The sequence below is a fragment of the Mastigoproctus giganteus genome, chromosome 3 (assembly GCF_048544385.1).
Source record: "Mastigoproctus giganteus isolate SK-2022 chromosome 3, ASM4854438v1, whole genome shotgun sequence".
NCBI lineage: Eukaryota > Metazoa > Arthropoda > Arachnida > Uropygi > Thelyphonidae > Mastigoproctus > Mastigoproctus giganteus.
Window position 1 is genome coordinate 200,399,867 of NC_143577.1, and position 20,633 is coordinate 200,420,499.

General features: G+C 35.3%; 1 protein-coding gene across 5 annotated transcripts in view; it reads left to right on the forward strand.

Moving 5' to 3' along the window:
* The window catches only part of LOC150088570 (uncharacterized), a 453,076-nt gene that overhangs the window by 235,297 nt on the left and 197,146 nt on the right, over positions 1–20,633 (forward strand). For all 5 annotated transcript variants that reach the window (XR_016546740.1, XM_090369575.1, XM_090369576.1 and 2 more), the window contains exons 12-14: positions 1,158–1,337; positions 16,561–16,653; positions 16,739–16,819. Coding sequence is in view for 4 of the 5 variants with exons in the window: in XM_090369575.1 (XP_090225701.1) it covers positions 1,158–1,337; positions 16,561–16,653; positions 16,739–16,819 (354 nt within the window). In the remaining variant the exon portion in view is untranslated. The remainder of the gene's footprint in view (positions 1–1,157; positions 1,338–16,560; positions 16,654–16,738; positions 16,820–20,633) is intronic.

Consider the following 20,633-nt stretch of genomic DNA (forward strand, 5'->3'; position numbering starts at 1 on the left):
ACTGTGAACAACCTTCTAGAAAAGTATCATGAATTAGGCTGCAACATGTTTGTTTGTTGTTTTGGTTTTTAGGAGCATTAGCAACTAAGGCCATATTGCTCCGGGAATATGCAGTGGTCATTCCCTGACCTTTCCACATCCTCCATATTTGGTGGTGACAGGCTCGAACCCCGGTCTAATCAACAAGCGTGTGCTACGCACTGTTGCTCCTTCCCACCTGGCTATGGAGGCGCGTCTGGAACATGTAACTGAAAATCCACTTTCTCAACTCTTATCTGGACTTCTTCCCTGACAAGTGTTGTGTGGTGAGTGATGAGCACGGTGAGCGATTCCACCAAGACATTTCAGCAATGGAAAGAGGATATCAGGGTAGGAATTCTTCTATGCTTGCTAACTACTGTTGGCAACTGTGATTTATGTTGTATCAAGAAAATGTAAATATGAGATTGTTTTAATATTAATTTTCAGTCCGACTACTACTGAAATTACCATATTCTTAGACAGTAGTGAAAGTACTGCATCTCAAAAACTAGAGCTAATAAAAATTTCTGAAGTCGCATTCGTTTTTGTCGGAACAAGATAACAAGAGATGCCCCAGAAGTGGATACAAGTGAAAAGAAGGCGCTGTCATGAATAGACCACATTTTGAGAAAGTACTTTCAGTTCCTGTGCAGTTTTCTTGTGTGCTTGTTTTTTTACGTTTTAATTAAAAACAACTGTGATTTATGTTGTATCAAGAAAATGTAAATATGAGATTGTTTTAATATTACTTTTCACTCTGATTACTACTGAAATTACTATATTCTTAGACAATAGTGAAAGTACTGTAAAAACTAGATCTAATAAATCTCAAAAACTAGATCTAATAAAAAATTCCTGAAGGCATATTCATTTTTCTCGACCCAAAATTAATATAGTTCGCCTATTTTGAGAAAGGAAACAAATTCAAAGAATTTTTTTTTTGTTGAATAGTGATAATCTGTTCTTAGGGGAAAAACTGGTATCTAGAATTTAAAATTCACTAGTCTGAAATTTGCTTTTTTTTTTTTTTTTTTTAATGATCTCACACTTCATTTGTATAATCATTTCAGATGTAAATGTGTTTTTTATAATTTGTCTAATATGATATAATGGTCCTTTGTTTTGTACTTCTGCAGCCACATAGTGAATGGTTAAGTGAATTTGAAAAGCAAGCCAGTTTAGTTTTGCAGTCTCTTAATTCTACAAACTCTTCTGAAGAACTTGAAAAGTTACTTAACAAATTAAGAGTGCTAGAAAATGAGAGAGATGGTCTAGTCCATCAGGTGAAAGTTTATAAAGAAACTGTCTCAGAAACAGTAAGTTGGGATTCAGATATTTAATTATATAGGAATTCAAGTCAAGTTTTGAGCTATTTAAAAAAATTAAATGTTATTAATTTTAAAGTTATTTTCAAATTTTATATTTTATAAATATATATACTGTATTTATATAAATTGTGAAGTAAAAGGGATTAAACTTATGAGTATATTCAATTCAAAACACATTACAGTGTATTGTAATCTGGTGATATGCTAATTTTAAATACTTATTACATTCCTTTTTTTTTTTTTGTATCAGATGATATTAGTACTATTCAATGTCATAAAAATGTGTAAAGACAGTGACAATTAGAGCATTATTATGAACCATTGTTATGAATGAAAAATTTCTGTGTATATGATTGCATCTGGAGTTAGTGTTCATTGTTATGCTGAACTATGGAAACGGGGAAGGGAGCAGACAACTAACTTTCTCTTATCCAACTTTTCATTCTCATCCTAGAAAAAAATAAGATACCAGGTGAATGGAGAAAAGGAATCCCTATCTCCACCTGCAAGAAAGGAGAATGGCAGTTGTGATCAAACTATAGACCTGTCTGTCTCCTCAACCATGCCTACAAAGCATTTATTAAAATTTGACAAAACCGACTAAATAAAACAATATGGAGATATCATGGAAAAGGAACATGTGAACTTTAGAACAGGAAGGAGCACTGGTGAGATTCATCAGTGCTGTCTGCCAACTTTGAGTGTTTGTAAGGTTGGCAAACCTAGTTTGGGACAAAAAAAAACCTGTATTGCTTCTTCATAGACTACAGACATGCCCTTTGGCTATGTGAAATTAATCATTTAATAAAGACCCTAGCAGATAATGGTATAGACACTGCCACCATGCCAAACTTCCTAACTGATATTTAATAGAATTCAATATATACAGACAACCCCAGTATAGCACTATACTTCTACAACATGGTTTTGCTCTGATATGATTGATAAATTTGTGGCAAACCTTGCATATCATGGTATTTTTGAGCTGTTACGTGGGGGGGAACCCTGATATTATGCTGATATAATTTTCCACATTTCCATTCTTTTTTGTGAATCTCTGCTGTTGACTTGCTAGTCGTTATGCAAAAAAAATATTATCAGGAAATCCCCATGTTAGGATCTGTGCTATTGAACGTGTGCTTGTTTTAGATCATAAAAATTGTGGTGACTTCAAAGCATGCAGTTCATGACTTTTAAGGTTTTTGTAAGGTTATTTTGGTTTGTATTTGATTGTTTATAAATTTTTCTGGGTATGTTTTACTAAAATTTTTTCTTAAGAAGCGTATTTGAATAATTTCTTTGTTGTGAATTAAATTCCAGCCCTAAATTATGCCTAAGGAAAGTAAAAAAAAAAAAAAAGCACCACTCAAAAGAAACTTTAATTCTCTAGAATCAAAGATACAAATTTTTGATCATCTTAAAAAAAGGGTAAAAGGTATCATACATTGCAGAAAGTTATAATTTATAATTTAAAACAATCTGGACCATAAAGAAAAATGAGCAGAAAATTAGAATTGCTGTTGCTACAGGATCTTTCATTTCTGCAATATGACAGGCCATTCCAAAGAGCCAGTAATTCAGAAAATGGAAGAAGCACTCAGTATTTGCATTGACAATAGCAGTAAAAAATGGATCCCATTAGATGGCAATGTAATTAAACAAAAGGCACTAAAAATTTATGACCATTTAAAAGAAAATGGAGAATCTTCTGTTAACCCAGAGTTTGTTGCCAATAAAGGTTGGTTTGAGCTATTTAAAAACCACTAATCATTACATAACATAACATAAGAATTCATGGGGAAATTCATTTATAATGAACCTGTCAAGGAGTATGCAGAGGAATTTCAAAAAATTTTTGAACAGCATGGATACACACCACATTAGGTTTTCAGTGCTGATGAGACAAATTGTTGGTGGAAAAAAAAATGCCCAACAGAACAGTTTCAAAAAAAAGAAAACTGCACCAAGTTTCAAGGTATCAAAAGATCATGTAACGTTACTTATGTGCAGTAATGCATCAAGAGATTGCATGATAAAACCTGTGCTAGTTTATAGATCCTCTAATCCTCATGCAATGAAAGGTGTAAATAAAAATGTTATATTGGAAAGTAAATAAAAAAGCTTGGGTAACTGCTGATTTATTTAAAGAATGGTTTCTAAATTATTTTGTGCCAGCTATGGAAAACTATTTAAAGCAGAAAAATCTAAATTTCAAAGTTCTATTACTATTGGATAATGTGCCAGGCTATCCAAAAGATTTAAGTCATCCAAACATTGAAGTAATGTTCCTACTATCTAATACAACTTATTTAATTCAGCCATTAGATCAAGGCATTATATTTATCTTTAAATTGTTATATCAGGTTACAGTGGATTTTGGAAAATATTGATTCTGAATCTATTGAAGTGATGGAGTCATGGAAACTTTTTTTTTTTTTTTCAGTTGTGGACTGTATCGGAATCATAGCTTTATCACTCAAAGAAGTAAACCATTAACATTACATGTATGACCAGAGTCAATTCATTCAGGAAATATTGTCGAACCCTGCAGAAAATGGAATCGGTGCGATAGTAGAACTTGCTAAGTTTGTAGGATGTGAAGGTTTTGATGATATGACTACTGAAGATGTTCAAGAATTACTGTTAGAAAAAGAGACTGGTGAAGTGGATTTGGTGAAAATGGTACCTCCGATACCATTTCTACCAAATGATAGCGCAGATAAATTCTGAAGTTCCAAATTTTACAGTAAAATGCATATAACTTAAGGAATAACTTAATCAAGCAATTAGAATCTTATTTTTCGAATGCAGATCCTTTGACTGAAAGGAGCACAAAGTTCAAAAGGGAGCTTAAAACATGCTTAGCTCTGCATCATACACAAAATCTAAATGCTGCAGAAGAAATTCAGAAGGTGAAGATATTCTGCAACAGAGAAAATGTTCTCATTTGATTGTGCTTAGCAGTGATGAAGAGGAAGAAAATTAATGAACATACATTATCTGACATGTGTATCACAGTTTGTAAGATGTTTGTTCAGTTATTACTATTTTTAATAAAAATTAAGTTTCCAATAGTTATAAAAAGAATGTTGTATATATGTTATCTTTTGGAATGTAACCACCCTTTTAGTACTGGTTCCTAGTCCCATATAACACGGTTTTGCACTACACAAGATTTTATAGGAACCTGAATACCATGTTATATCAGGGTTACCTGTATTCTATAAATATTCTATAGTTTTTATTCCGTATATTTCCATATTCTATGGAATTATATGGAAATCATAGCATGGATTCTTTAAAGGGAGACATTGTTTGCAACCTGGCCTGATGAGGCTAGTGGGAGCAGACATGTTCAAAGCTGCTAAGTGGATTTTCTTATTTATTGATTTGAAATTATTGTTTTTCTAAAAACTTTTGATTTAAATTTAGTAGTATAGCATTATTTTGTGATTTTTTTGATTAATCTGGTGTATTTATTCTTTACTTGGCCTTGTAATTGCATAAAAGTATTGGTAAGGGTATCATATCCACGTGTTACAAGTTGCAGCTCCGCTGAACGAAAAGTTTTTTTAGCCATATTTAGCTGCTTTATTGACCAATTGATACATCAAATTATTTTCTATAAGTAGCTTATAGACCTAGTCAGGATCGTTAGTTTATTCTGAATTGAGACAGCGAGATTTGGAAGTTAATTAATACTTAAGTGTCCGTAGATTTACCATTCGTAACTTGCGCCATTGTTATACGATACAACTAGGGCTTGCATAAAACTGAGAAATTTCAAAACCAAGTTTAACAGAAGTTTACCCTTAAAACCAGTTTTAAAACCGATTTTCTCAGACTTAGGAAAAATAATTAAAAGCTTATAACAAAAGTATTTATTTTATCTTGGGTAGATTGTACAAATCGTAATCAAATCTTTTAAACAAAATCTATCACCTCTTATAGTAAAAAAAAAAAAAAAAAAAAAAAAAAAAATGCTCCAAAAAGGTAACCAGCTTGAGATTATACAAAATTACAAATTGTATTCAAATCCTTTGAATAAAAACTATCTTCTTGTATAGTAAACAAAAAAATAATAAGCCCTATAATAATAATAAATAAATAAATAAAAATGATGTGAAAAAAAAACAGCTTGGGGAAATTACTTTACTATTTATTGCTCAGCTTTTTTCTGAAAATGATCCTTTAAAAAAAACAGTATATTAAGCATTTTTCCTGATAGACTTGACCTTATTTTTGTGTTAGAGACCAGTGATCGAAAACACTCTCTCAGATTGGACACTTGTTGGTTTAATGGTCAGCAGTGCTCTATAAACTTTCTCCAGCTTTTCACTTCTACTGCTAGTTGCCTCCAAAATTTTAAATTCTTTGCTGATTTCCAATTTACTAGGATATTTTGAAGGCTCTTCAGTTAATCTCTTTATTACACTATCATACTCTCGCATGAGTGTATCTCCGACATCGAAACTAGATGAGTCTTTGTTTTCTTCTGAAAGAACAGTTCGTTTATTTTCAGTTTCTTCATTCAACGCTCAGAATGTTTTGCAAATAATCTCTGATAAATCTCTTCAGCATGCTTTTTCAAAACTTGCTTACTTGGAAAATCAAAAGTTCTTGAACCTGAATCTTCTTTCCTAAACTTTTTGGAGTTGTGTAGATAGCTCAGCAAAGCCACAGTTTGGCAATTTCATCTTGCATTGTAACGCTGCAAAAGGCTCTGGTGAAACTTTAAAGCAAATGGATTTTCTGCTGTATCAAGCTTAGCAAGCAGAAATTCTATTGAAGACTCTGCTTTAAGTAAGTCTGTCTTCTGAGGTTATAGCTTTCAGAATCATTTCAACTGGTCACAAAGTTTCACATAGCAATTCAAGTGTTTTCCAGTCATCATCAGACACAGCTTCGGTTGACAGTACTGCACATAGAGCATTTGGAATGCAATTTTTCAATTTCAAAAATCTCTCAATCATATAGAATGTGCTATCCCATCTAATCTTGCAATCCAATATAAGTTTATATTCTTTCCCATTAAATTTTGCTTTACCAAAATTTTGTAATATGTCATTTTTGGTAGGCGATTTTCGAAAAAGCTTGCAAATTTTTCTGACTTTGTTAATAGTTTGTGCAATAATGGCCATTGGATTGAAGAAATAAATGAGCTCATCGGTAAAATCGGTTTGATAAAGCATGCCTTGCTGTCTTTCTTCAACTTCTTCATCATCACTACTTTCTTCATTATTTTCATTTTCTTCATTGTCTTTGGGAGACTCAGAGACTGTGGCACCATAATTGATTGTTTTTTCATAAAGTACATCTATAACTGACAGATGTATACAATGGGCTATACATCGTTGATGATTAGGCGTAATTTGCTTGCCAAACTTAATCATCATTGCTGCTCCATTGGTAGTGCAGGCAACAATATCCTCATCCAAGTTCAAACCAAATTCCTTCAAGTGTCCATTCACAATTTGCTCAGTTCTTCTGCTATCAAGTGAACCATTAATCTCAATAAGACCTAACGACCAATGATTGTCTTTTGAATGCACATTTATATTCATATACCTTTTATTTTGTATAGACGTATATTCATCTAGAGTCAATGAATACCGTGCACCCAAAACCAATGAATTTTTGAAATGCTGAATGAGTTCTTTCTTAGTTTTATAATAATTCAGAACCATATTTTTAATTCCATTCACTGAGGCTGGTGGTAATTTATCGTATTTATTTCTCTGAAGGTGAAGGCTTGATTGTATAAACTCACTCTTGGCAATTGAATTAAAAGAAAATCCATCTAAAGCAGCTAATTTTGAAATGTCTTCTTCCATAGATTTTTTAACGATAAAGTTTTCTAATGTTCTTACCATTTTTACGGGAGGTTCACTGTTATTTTGTTTAATGTCAATCTGATGCATTTTCTTTAAATGCAACATCAAAGATGATGTAGATCCTCCAGACGACTTCATTATCTTCTGACATTTAGAACATTGTGCTTCATCTTTGCTTTTTCGAGCAAAATAATGCCATACATTTGATTTCATCTTAGACATATTAAGAGTAATTAATATTAATTAGTAGGAATTTATATCACCGACAATTTTAAATAAAAATATTGAAGATAACAAAGGCACAATACTATGCGTCACTCCCGCAAGCACTGAATGACGAGGCAAGTTTCAAAAGATACAAGTGGGAAGATAAAAGGAACCCCTCCTAGATTTGGGCCACTTGCCCATGAGATTCGTACCTAAATATAAAATAAAATAAAATAAAAAACATGTTTAAAACATAAAGCAGTTGAACGATCCAGACAAACGAACAAACAAAAGAAAATGTGTAACAAAAAACTATATTCGAGGGGTAACTAAAAAAAATATTCAAATCTGGTTTTAGAAGCTCGATTTCGGTTTTAACAACTCAATATGAAAACCGGATTTAACCGGTTTATAAAACCAGTTTGCAAGCCCTAGATACAACGTTATATCCCGAATAGCTATAGTATATTATAGTATATAATATAATATTGTCAATTAATCAGCAAAATCTATTAATTTTGTTAAACTTCGTTGTCAATTAAATTGTACTTTTAACTAAATACATATGATGACTTAGATTACAAACGTAACATAATTAATTAATACATAACGATACGGACGTTATATAAATGGAACTTGTAGATAATATTTGATACTGAAAAATATATATAGCATTATAACTGTGTTGGGATACAAGTTTAGGGTTAGAATTTTGTACTGAAATTGAAATTTTATTGAAATTAAATCGAAATCATGACTCAGACCAGAGCAGCAAAGCAAAAGGCTCAAGCTAATGGGAGTGCTGTGGCTCAGAGGAGAACTGAGGGGGGGCAGTTGCCCTCTGAATCACAGCCTTTTAAAATGCACTGCTTGCATGATGTTTGTGGAGTAATTGGGTATGGGACATGTTATTGCCATATGGGATGTCTTTGTGTGTGTGCGATGCAAGGAGTGTAACGAAATCAGGCGACAACTGAGCGTTGTTATGGGCCTATATGAGAGCTTTAAGGAGTGGGTGGATGCCCTCGAAGGATCTAAAATGAGGGGCCCATCAAGCTCTCAGCGGCCCACATCAACACCAGAGCTTGAACTTGGTCATCGCACAACACAGCGGCAACCCCCCAAGGCAGAATGGGCTGGTCCCACAGAAACTAGTAGTTGTTGGTGACTCTATTGTCAGGGAAACGGGGGTACATGCTTTGTAAAAAGGATAGGTGGAACAACATCATCAACTTTTGCCAGGGACAAAGGTTGATGATGTTGTAGAGCAGATATCATCTTTTAAGGGCACAAAAGGCGATATAGTTGTATACGTTGGCACTAATGATATTAAGAGTAGGAGACGGCAGAATTACTTAACAAGTACAGGTCACTGTTGAAAAAAAGCCGTGAATTAGGGTTGAATTTGAAAGTGTCTGCAATTCTGCCCAGACACGATAGGAGGGAGTATAGGATGAGAGCCTTGTCGATCAATTCGGCCCTGGAAAGATTGTGCAAGGCTCAAGGGGTAGAATTTTTTTTCAGCGTGGACTGTACTTGTTAACAGGAGAGATTGCTTCTACAGGGATGGGATACACTTAAATAGAAAGGGTGCAAGAATATTTGCTGATGCTATCGAGGCAGTATTAGGTGGTTCGGAAAACTGCTAGCTTGGGGGGGAAATACAAGGACTAGTAGATTAACAGTAGCCTCTGGCAGAGGTGAAAGTGATTCTTGCACTGCTTCTATTGGAATGAGCAGCAGCATGGAAAACAAGATACAGGATATTACAGAGACTGCTGGGAGTCATTGCAGTACAAGTAAACACATGGGTTGTGTTAGGGTAACTAAGAAAAAGAATAGGTGCATGTATACTTGCGTGTACACAAATGCTAGGAGTTTGGTAAATGAATTTGAGGTATTGCTCAAAGCATCAAAGGTGGATATTGTTGGGATATCAGAGATGTGGTGTCACACAGATATAAGGAATGCAGAACTGGAATTTGGGGAGTACAACGTCTACAGAAAGGATAGACAGGATGGGAAGGGAGGAGGAGTTATGCTATTAGTTAAGAAACACATAATATCCAAGTAAGTGAAGCCAGTCGACATCGCTGGACAATGCAGTGTCGAGTCAGTTTGGTGTGACATAAGCATTGGGAGATCAAAATTAAGATTAGGAGTGTGCTATAGGCCTAATGACTCTGATGAGTATAATAAGAAACTGTACAGGGAAATAGAGTGGGCCAGTAAATCTGAGAGTCTTATAATGGGAGATTTTAATTTCCCAATATTGACTGGAATTTGTTGGGTTGGTCAATCACACACTAGCAAGGCATTTGTGAATTTATTGGATGATTGTTTTCTACATTATCATGTTTGTGAGGCAACTAGAGGGAGTAATACTCTTGATTTGATTATCAGTAGTGATTCTTCATGCATTAAGAATCTGCAGATAAATGAACCACTATGTGGTAGTGATCACAGTGTTCTGAAGTGGGATTCACTCAAAGAGGTAACTACCATCAGGGGTAAAGGGAAGGGTTATTGCTTTCGTAAAGGTGACTACGATGGTCTGAGACAGTATTTAAATTCTATACAGTGGGACCAACTGATGATGTTACCAACAGCAAATTCAAAATGGGAAGCATTCAAAGAATTTATCTTGGAAGCTACTAGGCTTTACATATCAACTAAGAAATATTGTTCAAGGTTTAGGCCTAAACTGATGTCAGATGAACTAATGAGACATATGGCAGAGCAGAAAAATGCATGGGATACATATAAATTAACACGTGACACAGAAGCCTATGATAGATATAAGTTGATTCTGTAACCAAGTTACAAAGGAGGTTAGGCAGGCGAAGGCATATTAAAAGAAATCTTTGGCAAGGGATGCAAAGAAAAACAGCAAAGACTTCTTTACTTATGTAAACTCTAAAAGGAAATTGATGAATCAGATTGGTACACTTGATATCGATGGTTCAACTGTTGATGATCCTGCTCAGGTAGCTAACAAACTAAATGAATATTTTGCATCGACATTCACACATGAGAAGTTATTCAGTGAGGGGAATGCCAGAGGTGTATTCAACTCTGGCAGTAAGCTAAATAATCTTGTAATAACTGAGAATAAAGTGGAGGAAAAATTGTTGAAAATAAACACAAGAAAGGCACCTGGGGTGGATAGTATCTATCCAGTTATATTAAAGGAGGCAGCAAAGGAAGTAAGCAAACCCTTAGCCATAATTATGAGAGCTTCCTTGGACTCAGGGGAGGTACCCATATACTGGAGATGTGCAAATGTGACCCCAATTCATAAAGGATTAAAGGCTGACACAAGTAATTATAGACCTGTGAGTTTAACTTATGTTCCAGGAAAATTAATGGAGGTACTGGTTAAAGAAGCACTGCAGGATCATCTAGACAAGACTTCAGTTATAGCTTGGACATAGCATGGTTTTGTTAAGGGGAAGTCTTGCCTGGCCAATTTGATTGGATACTATGATGCAGTTACAAAGGAACTGGATGTAGGGAATAACTGTTATATTATATACTTGGATCTTAGAAAGACTTTTGATACTGTTGCACCTGGAAGACTGCTGCACAAATTGGAGCAGTGTGGCATTGGGGGCAAATTGCTGCTATGGATAAAGGGGTGGTTGAGGGGGAGAAGACAGAGTGGTAATCAATGGACACTGCTCATTGTGGAGTCCTTCAGGGTTCAGTTTTGGGTCCATTATTGTTTTCTGTATTTATAAATAATATTGATGATGGTATATCAAGCTTAATGTCCAAGTTTGCAGACTATACAAAGTTTGGCAGGGTTGTTAAGGACAGTACTGATGTTATGCTGCTGCAACAGGATCTGGAAAGGTTGAGCAGATGGGCTGCGTGGTGGCAAATGAAGTTTAACATTGACAAATGTAAAGTACTACATATGGGAAACAGCAACCCCAGAGCAACGTATCAACTCTGTGGTACTACACTGACAGTGGTAGAGAATGAAAAGGACCTGGGGGTAATTGTGCAAGTAGATATGAAGTTCTCTGAGCAGTGCAGATGGGCTGCAAGAGTAGCTCATGGTGTCTTAACAATGATATACAGGAATTTTTCTAGCAGGGATAAGGAGGTGATTATTCCCTTGTATAAGGCAATGGTCAGGCTACATCTTTTGTACTGTATACAGGTCCGGAGGCCTTATTTGAAGAAGGATGTAGAGCTGCTAGAACGAGTACAGAGAAGGACAACAAGATTAGTGAATGGGACAACGGGTTGCTGCATGCTCAATGCTGATGGGATTGTTCCTCTTTCTCAGAATAATTACCTGAGAGGGCATAAATTCAAATTGAGGAAAGATAGATTTGCAGAAATTTGCCTTTAGCCAGTGGGCAGTTGGTTGCTGGAACAGACTTCCTTGTTGTGGCAGTTGATAGCCTAAATAAATTTAAGGCTCAGTTGGACAGGTATTTCGAACGAACGGAGGGGTGAAGTTGAAGTGGTTTTTTTTTTTTTTTTGCAGATGCTGCATAAGCTTGCTTTCTTGCATCATATGCCTCTACTCTAATGCTAAATTTTGCTATATATATATATTTAACAATTTTTTTTTCAGTTATTAATATACTGGCATAGACTGTAATAATCAAATAGACCACAGAACACTTTATTTTGGTAGGCTTTGCACAGAAATATTCTTAGCAATATGGATGATCTAAAATGTCATTCATGCGATTTAGCCTGGTGTACATGGGTTGAAGAGTAGAAGGAAGCGAACCTATATTATAACTAAACTCACTTCCTTATATAAATTTTTTTTGATGATAATTAGTATTTCTAAATATTATTACTAAAATACGTGACCATAGATTTGTGGTCGAAAAAAGAAACTTTAAAACGAGAAGCAAGTACTTCTAGTATTGCAACTGTGGTCAATAAAAACAAACACGGATATTGTCACACTTCAAAGTGGCCGACCGGGCTAGCCGAGTGGGTAAAAGTACCTGCCCGGCAACCCAAAGGTCGCGGGTTCGATTCCCGCCTCGGGCTTGGATCAAAGTACTGCAAAAACCTTGGGAGGTGCAATATGGCCACAGAAGCCGATGTGCCAACAACTACCAAATCAAAAAAAAAAAAAAAAAAAACACTTCAAAGTGAGGATGAACAATTGCAGCCTTTTGTTCTCCAAAAATCTGAAGTGAAAAAATAGGAGCCAACTAATAAAAGAACAAAACGAAAGTATAATGGCAGTTATTTGAATATTGGCCTTTCAGGTGTTGGAAATAAAGGTTGCTCCTGATGCACAGTGCATCATATGTAATAAAATATTAGCAACACGTCTTTGGCTCTTGGTAAACTTGTGTTAAGTTTTCTGTGAATATGTTGTGAGATGAAGTGTTCTGTAACTGAAAAGATTGGGAAATGCTGCATTAGAGAATAATAATAGATTATAATAAATTACTTGTCTCTCTTTTAACAAGGGGGAAAAAAAAAAAAAAAAAACTGAACAGTATGTAGCCAGGGGCTCACATCTTATGAGGATGGGCCTGACTCACCCATATTCCTGAGCTGGATTTCATCATTCTTCTCTTTCTTGATGATTCCCTTCTACTCTCTCTCTCTCTTAGAAAATTTTTCCTGAAAATTTCTTGGAATTTTTTTTTTTTTTAGCTGGTGCAGCATAAGCCTCAGGCTTCCTTGCACTATATGGCTAGTAATAATAATAATAATAAACCTGAATGACTTATGATGCAGTAACAAATAAACTGGATTGAAAAATAATTTTGGCATCATATATTTATAAAGTATATGGTGTCAAAATTATTGTAAAGCTTTTGTCAAATTTGTACAATAGTCTTTCTGTACAAATTTGAGCAGTGTGGCATTTGGGGCTAGTTACTGCTATAAGTAAAGGGATAGTTGAGTGGCAAACAACAGAGGATAGTTATAAATGACACTGCTCTTCCTGGACTAATGTTATTAGTGGCATCGCTCAAAGTTCGGTGCTGAGCTCTGTTTTTTTTTGATATTTGTTAATGATATATTGATGAGAACCTATCAGGCTTATTGGCCAAGTCTGCAGGTGATAAAAAGGTTGGCAGGATGGTTAATTACAGGAATCACGCTATGCTAGATCTAGAGAAATTGGGCAGATCGCCAAAATGGTGCAATAGATATGTAATATTGATAGATGCAAGGTGCTGTGTGTGGGCAGTAGTGCTCCTGGAGTGGCATGCCAATTCGGTGGTGCTACACTTAGGGTGATAAAGAGTGGAAGAGACTGGGAGTGCTTGTGCAATATGAATTTCTCTAAGTTGTGCAAAGTTTCCTGGGACAGCTCATGGAGGTTCTGTCAATGATATACAGGAATATTGCTAGTGAGAATAAGGAGGTGATTATCCCATTGTATAAAGCAATGTTTAGGCCACATCTTCAGTAAAGTCTGGAAGCCTTATTTCATGAAGAATGTGGAACTGTTAAAGCACAAACAAAAGTGAGATTAATCAGGGACATGAAAGGGTATTCTTACATAGAAAGATTTGAGTTTTCTAAATTGCAGCATCGGAACTAGTCACCTGCAAGGAGATCTGATTGAAATATTTAAGACTTTAAATTGATTGAGTAAACTAAATGCTGATAGCACACTACTCTTTCTTGGATGATGCACACATAAGGGGGGTGCAACATCCAAGAAAGAGTAGTGATGCACACATAAGGGGGGTGGGGACAATAAATTTAAATTAAAAAAGGATGGTTGCCCGATACACGTGAAAATTTGCTTTCACCCAGAGAGTAAATGACTGTTGAAATAAATTTACATCTAGTATTATGGAAGTGGATATTTTTAGTAATTTAAGGCAAATTATTAGAGGGCTTGTAAGATGAGGCAGTAGTCCCTCCCCTTTTGGTGATTCTATATAACTTGCTTTCCTGCATCATTTGCCACTATTAATACTAATTTAAAGGATAGAGTACCATGTTTGACTGTTGAGAATGCATTATTGAACTCCAGAAGTAAAACATCCATTTTGTACCCTGGTCTTATATGGTTTGAATGTAATGGCAATTGTAGAAAGTTTTTTTGGAATAAAACTAAATTGGAACTAAAAAAAGGCTGAAGAAAAAAAAAAGGTCAGCTTATTGGCATCCATTATTTCAAGCATTTTTGCTAAACTGTCAAAATCGATTTGGTAGTTTTATATTAAAAAAAAAAAAAAAAAAAAAAAAATATATATATATAATTTTTTATTTGTCTCTATTTTTAACCATCTAGTGCAGTGGTTCTCATACTTTTTTAATGTGAAGACACCCTAAATCCATTATGAAAAATTCCTTGCATCCCCCATCACTGGGTGCAGGCAGAATATTTTGTAAGGTGGTACATGTGGAAGGGCAATGAGGGAATTGTTTTTTGAAAAAAGCATGAAAAAAATGTTTGGCTTTTGGAACAAGATTTTTAAACACATTTTTTTTTTAATTTAAAAATTGGCCTCATACTGCATTTTATGCACATTTTCTATGTTCATTACTGTCTTGTTTTTTTTTTTTTTTTTTCTCTTTTTAATAATAATAAAGTTTTCATTGCCACTGTTTTAAAGCATTTGAAATAGAAATATTAACTAAAACATTAACTTTCAAAACATACTCGAATATATGCACAACTAGGCATGCTGATACGGCAAAGGAGGAATGCAAGCTAAGGGCCAAGGTTCGCTAAGCGAGTATGAGCATTTGCAACAGTGCTGTGCTGTTTCAAATACAGTGTACACGACAGACGGCTCAGCTCAACTCGGCTGTTCTGTATATGTAGGTGTATGTACAAACACTGCGATGAGGTCAGCAATTATTTCATGATGACTTATAATTTACACAGCTGCATGAAAATCAACGACCTTTAGTAGCCACGGCCACGATGTAAGCCGATGCTAAATTTGACTTAGGTTGCCACAGCACCCACTTTCAGAACCACTGATCTAGTGGGTGCGCAAAAATAATGATAACAGCAAGTTTCTGGATGTTTTTACTTCGTCAGTCAGTTTTTTTTAGGGGGAAAAAGTGGGAACTAATTTAAAATGGAAAATATTTTAAAAAATTCTGAATTCTGACATTATATTGTGTAATAATATAAAATAAATCAATCATGAGAAACAACATTCTTATTATTCAAAAAATATATTTCCTACCTTTCTGCCGAGCCAAAAATTGAGTCATGCAGCAGGCGAAAAAGAGAAAATCCAGAACTTTATGGGAAGTTCATTAGAGTTTTGTAGAGAATTTTTATAGTTAAACTTTTTCAATTAAAAAGTAATTAATGGGGGAAGTTAAAAGCAAATGTTTTGCTAGAAAAATACTAAAATTTACACTTTGTAATTCTAATAGACATTTAAATTTATAAGTTTTTTTTGTGTATAGAATAAACCAAGCATGTCACCTAGAGGGTTAAAGATGGCAATGATATGTGTTTGTTTAAACTATGTCAGGTAAGAAGAATATATAGCAAAGAGTAACTAAAAAAGTAATAAGAATAAAGCATATATGTAAAATGTTTATTCATACTAGGTTATGTCTGCTTGTTGTTATAGTAGTCCAGAAGGAATTCTATAGTAAAGTCCATTTGTTTGAGGAAATACTATATGTACTATATTTATAAATATGTGGTACTTCATAAATGTAGAACATTTATTTGCACTAACACATCACATTTTATATTTGATATAGTGAATGAATTTTCAAAGCCACAGTATTTTAAAAACACTAGATGTCAATGGCATGGTTTTTTGGTTTCTTTGAACAAGAAATTAAAAAGAAAAATGCTGAAATGGAATGTACCAGTGCAAAGTTGTGGATACTAATATTATTAAAAGAATTAAATAGTGTGGCTAACATGATAAAATATTGAGTATGGGTTTTTTTCGCCAAGGTAACATACACTTTGAACAGTTGGTTGCCGTTAATTTTGTTAATTAAATTCAATTTTTTATCTTATTTCATAATTTATAATTTGTGGCTTTCAGTACATTAATATGTACACAGGGGAGTACAGATCTCCTTTAAACCAAATCAGTATAGAATGATATATATTTAGATATGAGGATTCCATTTATATAATTCTTTATTTTCTGAATTTTCCTTTTCCTGCAGTATACTTAAATCCTTTGAATTTGCATTGAAATTGTTTTTTTATTTCTGTATAGGAAAATATGATAAAAAAACTACAAAGCAATGCTGAATCAGAGGTTGCAAGCTGGAGACAGAGGTTAGAAGAAAAAGAAATAGAATTGCATAATGTAAGTTGATTTTTATTGCTTCATTTCATTTTGTTAAATATATTGACAAGTTTATATTCTGAAAACTTTTGGCCTTCTTTTTTAGGTGGAAAAACAAAAAGAAGATCTGCTATTAGAAAAGAGAGAATTGGAATCTAGTATACAGCAATTACAGGGAGCAGAAGAGGTAAGAAAAAATGAATATTAATTCATGTACAATTCAAATAATACTGGAAGTTCTATAAAATTCAGCCCATTTTACAAAAAAAAAAAAATAATAACTTTACAATCTGGAAATATTAAGAAAGAAATTCAAAACTCTTAATTATAATTGCATTTGTGTTTATAAATTCAAATAAAAAAGGTGACATTTCTCTCTTTTAGTGCTGTTGCTCATTCAGTGAATTTCTTTTGCACTGGTCATAAAACATTTATATAAGCTGGCATCATCATCATATGTTAATGTATAATGTGGTGGCACCCGGGCAAGCGCCCATCTTCACCCAATATCGTAGTTCCAAAAAAGAACTACTACTACTACTAATAGGGGGGGGGGAAGCCTCATCGTCACCAGGAGGCATACACTCAAGCGGGACTGCCTCTGGTGCTCGTCCCTTGGCACCTGTAGCCAGACCTGGATCAGCTCTGTCGGTATTAAGTACCTTCTCCACGCCCATTGAATGTAGTGCAATCCCAATGGGTGTTAACTTCCCCACCTCCTAGGGGGCCCAACCCAGGAGGTCCTAAACAAAAAAAAAAAACAATAATAATATCAACAGCAATATTAACACTATTAAGAGTAGAACAAAAACTTAAAATCGTCAGGCCACATTAAGTGGCAACAATCAACAATGTCAACCAGTATACAGAATGCTTAAAAAACGTCCACCAACACTTGTAACCTTCTTCTCTTCCGAAATACTAACTCACAAAAGTTACTAAACTTATTAAAATTCGACTTAGTGTCTATGTAATGAGGCCGAAATCCTCTTCCAAAATATAATAATCCATTCCTGAAAAATTGGCGATATTCCTCATACAATAAACATTCGTACAATACATGATCCCAACTTTCCTTATTATGACCACAATTACAATATGGCTAGGTTTCTAGACCAAGATCATATAACTTACTCCTTAAGGATCCATGTCCCATTAATATATAGGATGTCAGCATATTAGGAAGAAACCACTGCTTATTCTGGTATTTAAAATGAACTCTTGTAATAAATAATCTGTTAACCCCCCCCAGGGCGCCTCCGTAGCCAGGTGGGAAGGAGCAGCAGTGCGTAGCACACGCTTCTTGATTAGACCGGGGTTCGAGCCCGTCACCACCAAATACGGAGGATGCAGAAAGGTCAGGGAATGACCACCGCATATCCTGGAGCAATATGGGCTTAGTTGCTAATGCTCCTAAAAAAAAAAAAAAAACTGGTACCCCCCCCCCTCACACTTACATCCCATCTGTCCTGCCATATTTCCAGGAGTTTACCAACAATCTCCTTTTTTCCCCTCTTTAACTCCCACTGTCACATCATTAGTTATTCCAAGACATGATATCTGCATTCTTTTCCTTAAATAGTAACAAAAGGCTGTATGTAACAACTGACAATCTAACGGTGATACTCCTGTAATACTTGCAGAGCATTTGTTGACACTGTCCTGCAAGCTCTTACCATTAACAACAACATTGATCTTTGAAGTGACATCAATTTACTTCTAAATTTGACATTGGATATAATCCCATACAATATCAAAGCTGCATAGGTTACAATTGGAATAAAAATAACTTTATAATATAGCCCTAGAACTCTCTTATTTAATCCCCACTCAGTTCTTGTCATCCTTACAATAGATGCAGTATAATTCTTAACTTTACTTTTTAGATAATCCAAGTGTGGGAAAAAAGATAATTTATCATCTAACAGAACTCCTAAATATCTATTTTGAGATACCAATGGTACCTGCTTCCCATTAATAAGCAGCCTGGGTGGGGGTCGTCTGTAATCAAGTTTCCCTTTGAGCAACATCATTACAGTCTTGCTCGAGGAAACCACCAATTTATTATTTGTAGACCAATATACCAGACTATCAATTATATCCTTAAATTTTAGTTCCAACTAATTTCTGGAATTTCCCTGCACTGCCAAGACCATATCGTCCGCAAAAGCTACTTTGTGGCAAATCTTGTGATTCATTGACAACGAACCAGGCATGTGTTTTGTTGTCAATGAATGTTGTTAACGCTGATGGTCTATGATTTATATCATACACCATCAGGCATCTCTCATATTGTGGAGATATACTTCACAACTGTTTTGTCATCATTACATCACTTGGATACCTTACCCACCTTGTCATCATTACATCACTTGCTCACTTACTTACCCACCGAAGAAGGGCCAAATAGCCCTGAAACGGTGCCGTCTGGATGGTGGTATCCACTGAGAATAAGTAACAACAGTCTTCTCCTTCGGTGAAGCGATACTTATTCGAAGTGGTGCAATGTCATGGCAACTCATCGTGAAGGTATTCACAATATGAGATGTAACTTAAACGATGCCGCCATTGCAAATTTGCTAATCTACAAATGATGCTGTGTATAAATGATGCAAGTGCACTAAGATATACATAGTCTAACTCTTTCGCAGCTTGAGGCATAAGCCCATAATGCATGAGAGTCCCCCTTGTTTCTTATCATACATAAATTCCTTACATTCCTGGGCACCTCCGTAGCCAGGTGGGCAGGAGCGGCAAAGCCAGGTGGGCAGCGCACTGCCGCTCCTGCCCACCTGGCTTTTTGATTAGACTGGGGTTTGAGCCTGTGACCGCTCCTGCTTTTTGATTAGACTGGGGTTTGAGCCCGTGACCACCAAATACGGAGGATGCGGAAAGGTCAGGGAATGACCACCGCATATACCCGGAGCAATATGGCCTTAGTTGCTAATGCTCCTAAAAACCAAATAACAACAACAACTTACATTCCTTATTCAATACAGCAACCACTACATCTTTAATTTCATGACTAGCAACATAGTTAGACTCTTTATCAGCCCTCAAATAATGGTTGTATCAAATTTCTCCTTAAATTTTCTGTTCTTACCTCCAGCTCCAGTACCCTCTTCTACTATTTGGTTATCTGTACCGTCATCATTACTTTTTCTCTGACTAGCATAGTTGCCAACTATACCAGCATATGACTGATGCAGACTCTGCTCAACTACCTTACCCATTCCTGAATATCCTCTGAACAAGGCGTTAAGAAAAGCAACTCTTGTTTGTAACTCTTAATTCTTTACCTTCAGCTTCTCGTTAATGCAGTTGTCACAGCCTCCATATCCAACCATTTGTCTAGTTTGAAGTTTGACTTAGCCTTAGTCACTTTATTAGAATCGTGGGTAGTATAATCTACCACGATTTTCTTTAGTTTAACCTTCAGTTCATAAATGGTGGTTATGTCACCATATCCAACTTGCTGCTCACTAATATTTATAACAATTATCTCACTCTCCCTGACATTTGTAGCTACACTCTTCCGATCACAATCCTCAAAGAAGCTATCAAAACTCCCCGAAGGAAAATCTGTCAATTTGACCATTTTAGGATCGTCAATCATTTGTAACTCCTCAATCCCCTCAGTGATATTCTCAATCAAGGCTCCAGAATCCATACTCAGTCCTGAGCCTTCACTAACTACAGGGGTTCCTACACTCACTGACACACTTTTCTCCCCTGTATCACCAATCACGATTTCCCACACTTCCTGACACATTAATCACACCATTATCTTCACTTACTGGGGGGGGGGGTGAAACCGTATTTCTCCTAGCTTTTGCAACTTTTGACTTCAAATACTTAGCCTCCAACATGTTTTGCGCTGAATCAGCAGATCTAGGTAACCTTGAAGAAGAAGAAGTTGGGGGGACTGGAATCCTCCTCCCTTCCACCCCCTCCACGTTGCGACTTCCTACAATAAGATTTACCTTCCATTATCCAGAATC